General features: G+C 42.8%; 1 protein-coding gene across 26 annotated transcripts in view; it reads left to right on the top strand.

The window, feature by feature from the left end:
- The first annotated feature begins 8,394 nt into the window (after window positions 1-8,394).
- The window catches only part of LOC140395507 (RNA binding protein fox-1 homolog 3-like), a 513,254-nt gene continuing 510,060 nt past the window's right edge, over window positions 8,395-11,588 (top strand). For 23 of the 26 annotated variants that reach the window (XR_011936222.1, XR_011936221.1, XR_011936219.1 and 20 more), the window contains exon 1: window positions 8,396-8,552. Coding sequence is in view for 18 of the 26 variants with exons in the window: in XM_072483399.1 (XP_072339500.1) it covers window positions 8,451-8,552 (102 nt within the window). In the remaining 8 variants the exon portion in view is untranslated. Of the gene's footprint in view, window positions 8,553-11,588 lie in introns of all 26 variants that reach the window. The other 3 variants (XM_072483384.1, XM_072483386.1, XM_072483396.1) reach the window with 1 other exon arrangement.

Here is an 11,588-nt window from a genome sequence, read left to right as displayed (position 1 = left end):
TCCTCAGTGCAGGAAATGGGACTAAGAGCGAGCTTGGCCGCGCATTCGCCGCTGAGGCCCCCAATCTACCCGAATGGCCATTTGATAATCGCACTACGGGACTCTGTTCCCATTCGGGTAGGTTGTGCCCTCTTTCTATGATTGACAGCTTCTCACCAGATCAAAAGCAGCTAAGTGGTTTCACTTCCTATTTTCACAACAGATTCTCCGCTGATGGGAGTGCCGAGGCTCCAGAATGAAGAATTCCAACCGTTCATTTTGGTTCCCTTATCCGGATCATTTATATATTTCAGGAACAGCTGGGGCCCAAGCACTGATCCCTGTGGTACCCAACTAAGTCACTGCCTGGCACTCGGAATAAGACCCATTCATTCGCTCTCTGTTTCCTGCCTGACAATCAATATACGGGGATGGGGATGAGAAAATATCAGCCATGATTGAATGGCGGAGCAGACTCGATTGGCCGAGTGACCTAATTCTGCTCCTTTTTCTTATGGTCTTATGGTCTAATTCTCAGTCCATGCCAAAATAAGGAGAGAAGTACATCAAACACATACCCACACTGCAAAACTTAATTTACTTTTAATATGTGCAGCAATTTGGTTTTCCTTCATTCTGCCAAAAGAAAGGATTAGGGGTTAATTTCCCTACTGAGTTTTTAGTCAAGAGCTCATTTCATTTTGCCTGGCAAGCAACAACAAAAAATGGACATGACAGTGCCAAGTACCATTGCAGGTGGAAATTATAGGCCTGGTTTGAATTCTGGTGGGAATCAGGGGTCTGTCAGCTGAGGCAGGTGGTGAAGCAACAGCACCCTGAATTGTGAGACTAGTGAAATGTTAAGTATTGGCCTCATTCAGATGCTCCAACACTGGCAGGAATTAATAAGCTGCCGGGAGATGAGGATCAACACTCATGCAGGTTCAAACTGCTGCTGGAGGCCTAGAGAAACACTCTCTGGTGGGGTAAGTATGGAATTGGAAACTCCATGATCTGGGAAGAGATGTCCGCGCAGGGAAGTCCCAAGGTAACGTTGTGGGGTCAGGAGGAACACTCTTGAACCTCCCGACCCGCAGGGAACATTTTTTCAAATGAAAAATTGCACCTCACTTAGCTGGGCTCTTCAAAGCTTGTTTGAGTCCTTGTGAGTCTTAGACAGGCTGTAAAAATTACGTGCACATCTTGACGTTGCTACTGGAGCATGACTCTGTTGTCAAAATTAGGCCCCTTTCCACAGAGGTGGACAGGGAACCCTCCCTCCCCACCCCCATCACACCCACCTTTTCCCCTCTTCGATTTCACCATCAGCCCCATCTGGTTAAAATCTTGAGGAGCTTTCTTTCCATCTTTGTTTGTAGCTTTGATGCTTAATGAAGATCTGACTATTACATGATTGGAACCCACCAACTATGTCTTATACTGATCTCTACTAAAATACTTCAATCATAGCTTTCACTTTGAACTGAAGTAAATACATCAAGAGAGCAGCAAATAACGCTAATGATGAGCAACACTGTCAATGTTTCATGTGTTTAGTGTTGAAGTACATAAAACCAAAGGGCTAAACGGGAGAGCAGAATATAGCACCAGATCAAACAGTGAGGGAACACACCCAGCATCCCAGGCACAACGACATGGAAATGACTGCAGGACAGAGCAAGCAGTTATCAGGCAAATCATTACTATGTTGTGCCATTGTGTGGCACTGCAGCTGTAGGAGCTCTCCACGGTGAGCACTGCTGAAAATGATTACACCAGGATCACACCCACCAGTGCCCTCCAGTGTTGACCCTTCCACAGCACTGGCAACAAGCCAACTTTCACACTCAATGTAAGGTTTTAGCAGCCTGGATGATGACTCCGGGGGGGATTCCAGCTATCCTCGTTGACCTTGATGATGGTAACAGTTATTTTGACAACCAGTGGAGTTGAGGAATGCGAAAGTGAGGTTCATGCCAACATGAGCTTGCTTATTCAGCATTGCGCTGGAGTGTATTGGCTGGATCATTTGGGGAAAGCAGACCGCAGGGAAAGTTTCCAAAATACTGATAGTGCACAATATCGTTCATGATAGAAAAATTAAGGTTGGCATCAGCAAGTGGAAGAATGAGGAGCAAAAGAAAAACTTGAGAATACCCCTTTGGTGGATAAGGTATGACTGCCATTCAGCAGCAACATCTGCAGATCACTGCCACATTATTCAACTTAACTCCAGCACTTACGACTGAAATACCATAGGAACAATGGTAACTACCTCTCCGACTTGTGTTGTGAATTGCTGATATAGCTTCTGGGGAAAGCTACGAATCTTCACTGGAGCTGCTGATTGTTGAATAATTCCTGACAATAGAAGAAAAAATTCCTGTGGGAGCAATAGCGCTGATCTGATTGGCTCCTGATTGCATGCAAGAGACCTGAATCCTACTATCTCAGGGCCAGATTGTGCCTATCTTGCTCATCCACTGGTGACTGTGGAGGAAGCGCAGATTCATTATTATGAATGTGTTCCCCTTAATTGATCAAACTCCAATTTCTTCCCAAGGAGACAGTATCTGAAGAAGCTGTTGAATGAAGAAGGCTGAGAGGTTGGTGTTTTACACGCACCAGCAAGTACCTTTGAATGGTTTGCAGATTTGGAGCACTGACAAGCTGAACAATGCAAGGTCACATATTACCTCGCGGCTGTTACACTTTTAAAATTACATGTGCTGTTTGGATGAAGCATTCTTTTTGCACTTATAATTGTGTACAAGTGGCACAAAATAGAGAGCAGATGGTCTTTATTGATCTTAACTTTACTTGCAATAAGTGTTCACTTATATATGGGGCAGGCCCACAGGATATTGGCTGATTCATTCATAAATGTTGGATCCATCTCATGTATTTTGTTTTTTGAGATGGCAGCTATCTTAACACTAACCACATTTGTCAAGTGTATAATAATAATCTTTATTAGTGTCACAAGTACGCTTACATTAACACTGCAATGAAGTTATTGTGAAAACCCCCTCACAATAGCAACAAAACGTTTGGCCTTATTGGCTGAATATAATATGATATGGTAGAGCGGTTTCTACTCCAATCATTTACTTGAATATTGCTGAAAAGAAAGGCATGTTGCTGAAGCTTTTCACCTTGCAATCATCTGGACAAATACAAGAATGTCAAATTTCAAATGGTCACAATAATTTATTCTTCAAGAAAAAGGATGCTGATTGGTTGACGATGTTTGGCCGAGGTGTTTCAATGGAGAAAGCAACAATGAACTATCGGCTCCACGCTTTCAGGTAATTTTTTAAAAAGGCACAAGGCTTTTATTTTCAGAGAATAGGTCCCTGCATATGAATATATGTCACTTCCAGAAAGTTTAAAAGAGCCACAATATTGGCTGATTATCTTAAATAGGTTGTTAATGTAGTTGTAACATACTCAGGATTGTTCGGCAAGTGCTGCCCAATTGCAGTATCACATCTAACAACAGACATTTTGTTCTGTGATTTGCATGTGTGGGCTGGGTGTGTATAGTCAGTATTCTGCCTACTATGAAAAATTGAAGGATCATGCTGTTTGATTCAATCAGCCAATTGTTCTGTCTACCACAAGCTTACCTCCCCTGGTCAATATATCACATCAGGATTCACAAAGCTCTACATGCGATAAGATTGGCCTTTTCAGCAATCATGGAGATACGGCCCTAGCATTTGCCTACCTTGCAATGTCACAGAAATTGAGTGCAGCAAAGCTTTCCTGTAGGTTCATGGATATCCTGATTAGACCATTATTCACTTTGTTTCCCACAAAATTGCAATTGGGCCAAGGACTACTGCTTTTGCACTTGAAAAGTGTCCAGTCTACCTCTTGGAAAGGCAAAACCACTATGGTATCTCAAAAATTTGAACAAAAGTAAGCCGTTTCGCACTACTACTTTGCAGTGAAAACATGAGGTGTATTTTCCACGAGCTGGATGCTGCCGTCGGTCCAGAAAGATGTCCTGCCTCCCATACAATTGAACGGGGTTTTGTTTGAATTTCAGTGCCTGCGTGCTGCCAGGATTGCACTGCAAACAAAAGGACGATGTTTAAGCCTTGCACCTTTTTTGGAATTACACAAGAGCTTGGGGAAGCAATCGTTCCCTGCGGCTTTCTCCATGATAATGCCTTGGACAATCAGAGTCAACTTGCCAACCAATAAGCGTCCTTTTCTCCTGTAGTCTATATTGTTGCGATTGTTTGAAATTTGTCATTCTCATGTTTGTCCTGCTGAGAGCAAGATGTAAAGCTTTGGCAGCATGTCTCTCTTTTCAGCAATATTTGAGCAATTGTTTGCCTTGGCTTTTCCAATATCACTGAATTGTTCTACACTTCCTTGGTGGTTCTTTCAGATTCAGACAGTGCATTAACTCACTGTGTCAGATCCTCCCATGCATGAGATGAATGGGCCCTAGTTGTGTAACTCGCTGACCCAAATATTTCCTTTTGAGAGCCGGCACTTCATTTATAAGCAACACTATCACACAATCAGTGAAATGTGCTTTTCTCATATGGATCGTAGTCATGATGTCTCCTGTTACTCTGCTCTTATAGTCATTTCAGTGACCACAGCCGGTTTTATCACAACTATTAGTGGCGTTAAAGTACTTAGCAGTCCCTCGCGCTCAGTGGTGGTTTTTTTAACTGCTGACCTGAGGCATAAAGAGTTCAATTATTGCCCAGTGGAGAGTTCAAGCTGCGTTCAATTATTTGCCTTATTAGCGGAATTACTGGCAACAACGCCAGAAGTGGAGCAATTAGCTTCAGATGTCCAGAGGCCAATCAAGCACAACAGCCGAGTTGTCTCAGGAGTGTCTAAAAAAAAAAAGTGGACGCGGCATAAAAGTTGAGAGCAGTATTGACCCTCACTGTCGCTTGCTGTACATGGCAGAACATTCACTCTCCCTGCAGCTCTTTACCGGGTCAGCTACCATAGTGGTTCTCAAACTGAGGGGGGTTGGCCATAGAGTCTTTCCAGGCAGACCAAGAGATAATGTGTAAGTACCAGAGGCAAGAGTGGAGTGCAGCTGCCCACATGTGCAACACAAGAGTGTGCTGGCTGCCTCAGCTAGGGAGGATGTGGGCACAGCGGAGAGCAACATTAAAATCAATATCGGTTTTCTTAAAGGCATTATTAAAACATGAGTTACATGCAGGACTTTCATGTGATAAGTAACATAATTTAGATGGGGTGTTGAGGTCTGTGACTCCTCATTTTTAAAGGAGCCCTGCACCTTAAACAAACCCTTGAGAACTGCTACTTCCCTGTACGTGAAGAATCTCGTGCACACCTGCAGCACTGTGCTTCAGTTGCTAACTCTGCTGCTCAGGCTACGACCCATCGTGAGTCTGACAACACTATCACGCTGTTGGAACACCCTCTACTCTTCTGATGTACTGGAAGACCCGGAGTGTCGTTCTTGCATCCATACTGTTAAGTGGACGTTTCCCCTGCAATGTTGTCTTCTGTGGTTAAAAAGTCAAGGTTTTCTCTTTCAGTGAGTTAACCAGCATCACATCTGAACTGGAGTGAATTGAGATTCATTGGATTGAACTGTGCTGCCAAGGAATGCTGTAATCCCTGGTTAATTCATTTGATAGGCAACCCACTGTGTGGAAGGGGCTGGTACACATTCTGCTGCAAGTGATGAGAAGCAACAATCCTGGACTTCTGCAGCTGGTTCCCTTCAAAGTCCACTAGGTCAAAAGGGGCTCTCTTTCCTACAGTATTACTGGCAGGCACCTGGGCCATGAGGGCTGAAACCTTCCATTGTGCAGACGCCGGAACTCCAGTGCAGAAAGAAGGTACAAGTGCTGTCAGCAGCCTGCAGTCAAACAAATGAAAATAACAGTAATATTTTCTTTGGAGATTCAGAAAAAAAATCATGACCTGGTGGGATTCTGCCCTTTGGTTGGTTCGTTTATTTGGGGCCAGTTGAGCTCAATTGGCTGGTCAGCCGGTTCAAGATACAGAGTGAGGCCAACAGCACGGGTTCAATTCCCGTACCGGCTGAGGTTATTCATGAAGGCCTCGCCTTCTCACCCCTGCCCCTCGCCTGACGTGTGGTGATCCTCAGGTTAACTCCGTCAGTCAGCTCTTCCCCTCAAAGGGGAAAGAAGCCTATGGTCACCTGGGACTATGGTGACTTTATTTTGCTTACTAACGTTATGCCAGGTTCCTTTGAAGAGGAAAGAAGACATAAACAGCTTGTGCAGGCATTATCCACCCTGTCCTCCTACTACACTGATGGACTTGTGTAGGAGCGGCAACATCTCCAACCCCAGCAGGTTGTCCAGGAAACTTCTCTGGATGGTTGGACCTGGCAGAACCAAGGCCCAGTCTAATTTGCAGCCGACCTGTAATTGGTCCTTTCACACTGAAGTTACGGTGAAAACTTACTGGAATAGGCACAGTATTTTGATCTCACATTACTTTTCACCCTCATTTTTCAGTAATGTTTGTGGAAATCCTCTAAACAGTGCCACAAGCAAGCTGGTCCTTCATTTTATTCATATCTATTTTGTCAGTAAAATGGGCAAAGACGAAAAACATACTCTGTAGGCATTATTCTGAGGCAATATTTCCTGTGGTAAAGCTTCAACGTTTTCTGTTTCATTGAGTTGATCAGCATCAGATCTGATCTGGAGTGAATTGAGATCTATTGAACTGAACTGTGCAGCCCAGGAATGCTACACAATTCCTAGTAATTCATTTGATCGGCAATAATATCTTTTCTTTTCTGCTCTCACTGATACAAAGCTTATTTACTGCATTTTGGCTGGTTTTATACTCTCGGCTCCAAAATTCCTCAGGGGTTCTTCCAAGCTCCAGCTGTAAATCCTGCAGGAGACGGGTGGATCCATCAGGTTAACAATGGGGATCTGGCTTTCTGTTGCTTCCTCCAGCCATCTCGGTGTCCTTCTCCAAGCCAAATGATGGCAGGATGCCGGAGCACACTGTGCCAGGATATCCTGCTTCTACAGTTCAGTCATGGTCTGGTAATTCCATTTGCCAAGTGGGATGGGTAAGTGAAGCATTGTGGTCTCTACATGGCTGGATGTGGGTGTGCTATTGAGCTTCATGCTAAACATGCAGCCTGGAGCCGTTGCACAAAATATTTCCTGGATTGCAACCGTGACTGCTCTTTAAAACTACTTAATTGACTGTAAATCACTTTTGGACATCCGAAGGTTGTGAAAACGGTGGCACAGTAGGTAGCACTGTTGCTTCACAGCTCCAGGGTCCCAAGTTCGATTCTCGGCTTGGGTCACTGTCTGTGTGGAGTCTGCACATTCTTCCTGTGTCTGCGTGGGTTTCATCCCACAGGTCCCGAAAGAAGTGCTGTTAGGTAATTTGGGCATGCTGAATTCTCCCTCTGTGTACCCAAACAGGCTCCGGAATATGGCGACTAGGGGCTTTTCACAGTAACTTCATTGCAGTGTTAATGTAAGCCTACTTGTGACAATAAAAGTTATTATTATAAATGCAAGACTTCCTGTCTTTCAATGAAGTGGAATGTTTTTTCATTTTTTAAAATGTGGTTATGTTGCTCGCCGTGAGGCCAAGGGAAGGATGAGCAAAACTCGTAGGAGGGCTGGGCAAGAGTGGGTGAGTTCCGAAGTTTTCAGAAGCTTGAGGTAGGCAGGTACCAGGGAGGTGCCCACCTTTCCCATTCTAACTAGGGCCCCACCACTGACTCTCCCAAATTCCCCGGGGGTCAGTCCGCCCTTTGGAATTTCACAATCAAAATCCTTCAGCTGGTTTTAACCTTACCTGCGGATTTATAAAAGCTTATTAAAAAATAAATGATTAGGTGCTGTCCTACGAGATACTTTCGACAAATATCTTGAAATGCTATGTTGTTAGTAACTGTATAAATTAAGATAAATCTATTTTGCATTTACTGAACGCAGTGCAGCACAGAACATTGCCCAGCACTTCAAAAGCATTAACTAAAGCACAACATCTCAAATATCAGCAACACTTCAAGATTGTAAGCATCTGACGCTGCAAAGCCCATCTTTCATTTCTTAAAGCAAAGTTTAGATTATCCCTCAAATATATAACATGACTGACATTATTAAATATTTTATTAACTCTCACTAAAATAGCTGGTTAACAGGAGTACTCCAGCTCCTCAGGATCAAAATATTTTCCTCATTCATTGTACAATAACCTATTAACACCCAAACACACACAATCGCATGCTTTAGAAAAGCGGGATCCTCCTCCTCTCTTATTCTTTTAAAATGGTACAGGATATAAGCATTCGCTGCATTGATCATTCAGTTCCAGAACAGAATACACAGCAGCACTTTATTAATGCAGTTTAAGTAGTTGAGCGAGAGAGAGAGAGCGAGAGCGAGCTCCAGAGATACACACACACACAATACACACAGACACACACGCTGCCCTGATACATGCTCTGCTCAATGGCAAACTCCGGCTGCATCCTGCTGTCCAACTCAGCTATGCTCCCTCACACCATCCCCTGCACTCCGGCCTTTCTCTTTCTCCACGAGGTAAGTGACTTATTGGAATGAGCTCCTTTGTCTTGCCCTAGGTTTATGGGGTCAAGTCTTTTGTTGCATTGAAAGCACTGTCTATAGAGGAAGGTGCTGTGTTCAGTGTTCCGCGCTGGATAGACAGAGCGAGAGAGAAAGAGAGAGAGATTTACATTGCCTATATTATGAACCCCTTCACCACAGAGGACTCCTCGCATCCTGTTTGTGGTTGAACTGGCAGCTTTTGTTTTGTGCTAGCTGTTGACATAAACCCGATTTTTGAGCAGAAACGCAAGCAGGTCTCGGTGTTGTGAATGGGGCTGTGTGTGAGCTCAACTGTTTATCTGCAGCTGTGCTGTCAAATACCTGGGCTTTTCCTTGAGGGATCCTCTGGTGTAGTGTGAGTTCCTTCCTTGTTCTGCAGTTCCTATTGCATTTCATAGCATTACCGTGACAGCACCAGGGAAATGATAGGTGATGGTAGATATTTTAAGGTCATAAATTTCCCATTTATCAGACTAATTTATAGGCTGGGATGGAAAGGCTGCAGCAGTTTGTGTCTTCATGTATCTTCTTCCATCTGCTCAGCTAGTTTAATTCTTCTATAAATTAAGTGCTTCAAGACAGGACTCACATCCATCTTTCTCCCTGCTCTGTGGCATACCAAGCCATCTTTCCATCATTACTTAACCCTTCATATTCCCACATTCTAAATACTGTTTTTTTTAATGTTAAATCAACAAACATGAAATCCTGTAAATTACTCCTGCTAACTATTAAGAAAAATAACTAATTAGAAAATATTTTTTGCAGTCATTACAAAGACTTCAAAAACTGCTATTCGCCCCCCCCCCAAAAAAAAACATTGCACTAATTTATTAGTTCCATGAGATCAGTGATAGCTATTCAATGGTTATTGCATTATTGATAGCAATGTTCCTGAGAACGTTTTCACTGTTTTTTGTGCATGTTGTTCACCTTCTTCAGGTTATTTTTCAAAAACTGTGAGATGAAAAAGCTTTTCCATCACTTGCACAACATTTCAGAGCTAAGTAATTAGATTTACAAACTCCAGGTTAAAGTGCTAATAACACAATAGGGAAAATATTCTTATGGCATGTCAATGCATTTGTGATGTTCCGTGCTTGCGGGATAGTTACGTTCAGTAAAACAAGAGAATAACTTGTAGTAAGAGGTATGGCATTTACTACGGTATGTGGCATGCTTGCTACAGAGCTCTCCATTTTAACATCATTTTTGTTACAAGGCTACCGAACCTTGGCTCCCAATATTATTCATGTTCCATTTACTGCCGTTATGGAACATTCATTGTAGCACACACCTCATTATAACACACAAGATTCTTGGCTCGCTGCGACATGTTGTAATGAGGATGGAATGAATGTAAAATTTATGTCAAAGGTTGCAGAAAGTATGAAGAATAAAGATGCTGTGCCAAAATGATAATGCTTGGTGGGGGCGGGGTGCGGAAAGATACAAAAAGTTTAGCTGGCACTCACTGCACAAAACTGAGGCAGGCAGGAGGTCCCTGATAGAAAGATATACATTTTGTTCAAACTAAAGAATATTTTGAGGTTGCATGGAACATTTCAGCCTTTAATACCGTTACTTGCCCAAACCTGCATTCAAGTGCAATTGAAGTGCCTTCAGGATGTCACTCCCCGTAGTTTGCACAGCTGTTACCCGATTGCTGTGCAGTCAGTGACATTCTGTTATGTGGCATGTCATTTGGATACACAATAATGGAAAGGAAATGAGGTCTGTTGACTTTTTTAAGGAATGTATCAAATAGTTGACAAATGAAATTCTTGGATACAATTACCAGGAAGCATTGTATTTTTTCCAAAGGAGGGGGGGGGGAAGGAAAACTTATCTATTTATGATACAACGGTTCCCTCATTTGCCACTCCTGGCAGTTGTTACATAACATACGGCGAATTTTGTGAGAATCTGAGACTGACAGACTTGTTCTAAATGTACCACGTCGTACCTTCAGGTACTCGCCCCATTCTCTCATCACAGAATGAAGTATAGATGTAAAATTTGAGTCAATTTTTAATTGAAATGCCTGTATTTACTGGTGCATAAGTAGAGTGTTCACATGGGGGGTACAGAGCCCTTTTGTTGGGTCATTTATTGGATGTTTCTCTGACACTTCTACGCCAGTGATACCATGAAAGATGTCCTGTCAACCACTGAGTAACATGCACTGAATAGGATAGCATGCATCAGTACTCAGTGGCCTAATGTTACCCTATAGCAATGGAACATGTTTGACAGCATCACTTAATAATGCTCCATTCTGCTCTGCCTCCAAAGGCAGGCACTTTTATGTTTTTTTGTTAATTAAAATAAGTGCCCATAAAGGATACGGAAAACCAAAATAAATTGTCAAAGTGTCTCACCGGAGAAACAAAAAGATTTTGAGGACAGTTCCAGGGTATGTTCATCCACAGGGCGTGGAGGCTGTTACACTCATGACCTGACCTAACTGGCTCGCTCAGAACTTTCGCTCTCCTGGGTTATTGAGTGAGGTCACTTGTGGAATCGTTTGCATATCTCATGGTCAATCGATGGAGCAACCCTGTAGCTATGTTACTGGGAAATGCTGCAGTTAGTAAAACAAAAATTGCTCTACAATGCACTTTTCCAGCATGCAAGATTTTGTAAAATGTACATGACGAAGTGAAGCCTGGGGCAGAATCTTGGTTACTATAGCTACTCACACAAAAAAAAAATCCTTTGAGCTCCATTATTTGTTTATTCAGAAAATAATGCTAATCATTAAATATTCTGTGTTTTCCAGTTACTTCTGAATTCTCAGTAGTCCCAGTGCTCAGAATGAACAGTAAATCGTGGGAAGTAAATGTAAATGAGGAAATATGTGTATCTGTATTTTTTTAAATCTTCAATTGTTGAAGGTACTATAAAGTGGCTTCGCTAAAAATAACCCCAACCAGAGGGAAAGGGAGGGTTGGGGACAAAGCAAGCAATGCACATGACATTAATTTCACCACAATTTTCACTCAGACT

The sequence above is a fragment of the Scyliorhinus torazame genome, chromosome 18, assembly GCF_047496885.1.
Source record: "Scyliorhinus torazame isolate Kashiwa2021f chromosome 18, sScyTor2.1, whole genome shotgun sequence".
Classification (NCBI taxonomy): Eukaryota; Metazoa; Chordata; class Chondrichthyes; order Carcharhiniformes; family Scyliorhinidae; genus Scyliorhinus; species Scyliorhinus torazame.
This window is presented reverse-complemented; position numbering and strand designations above follow the sequence as displayed.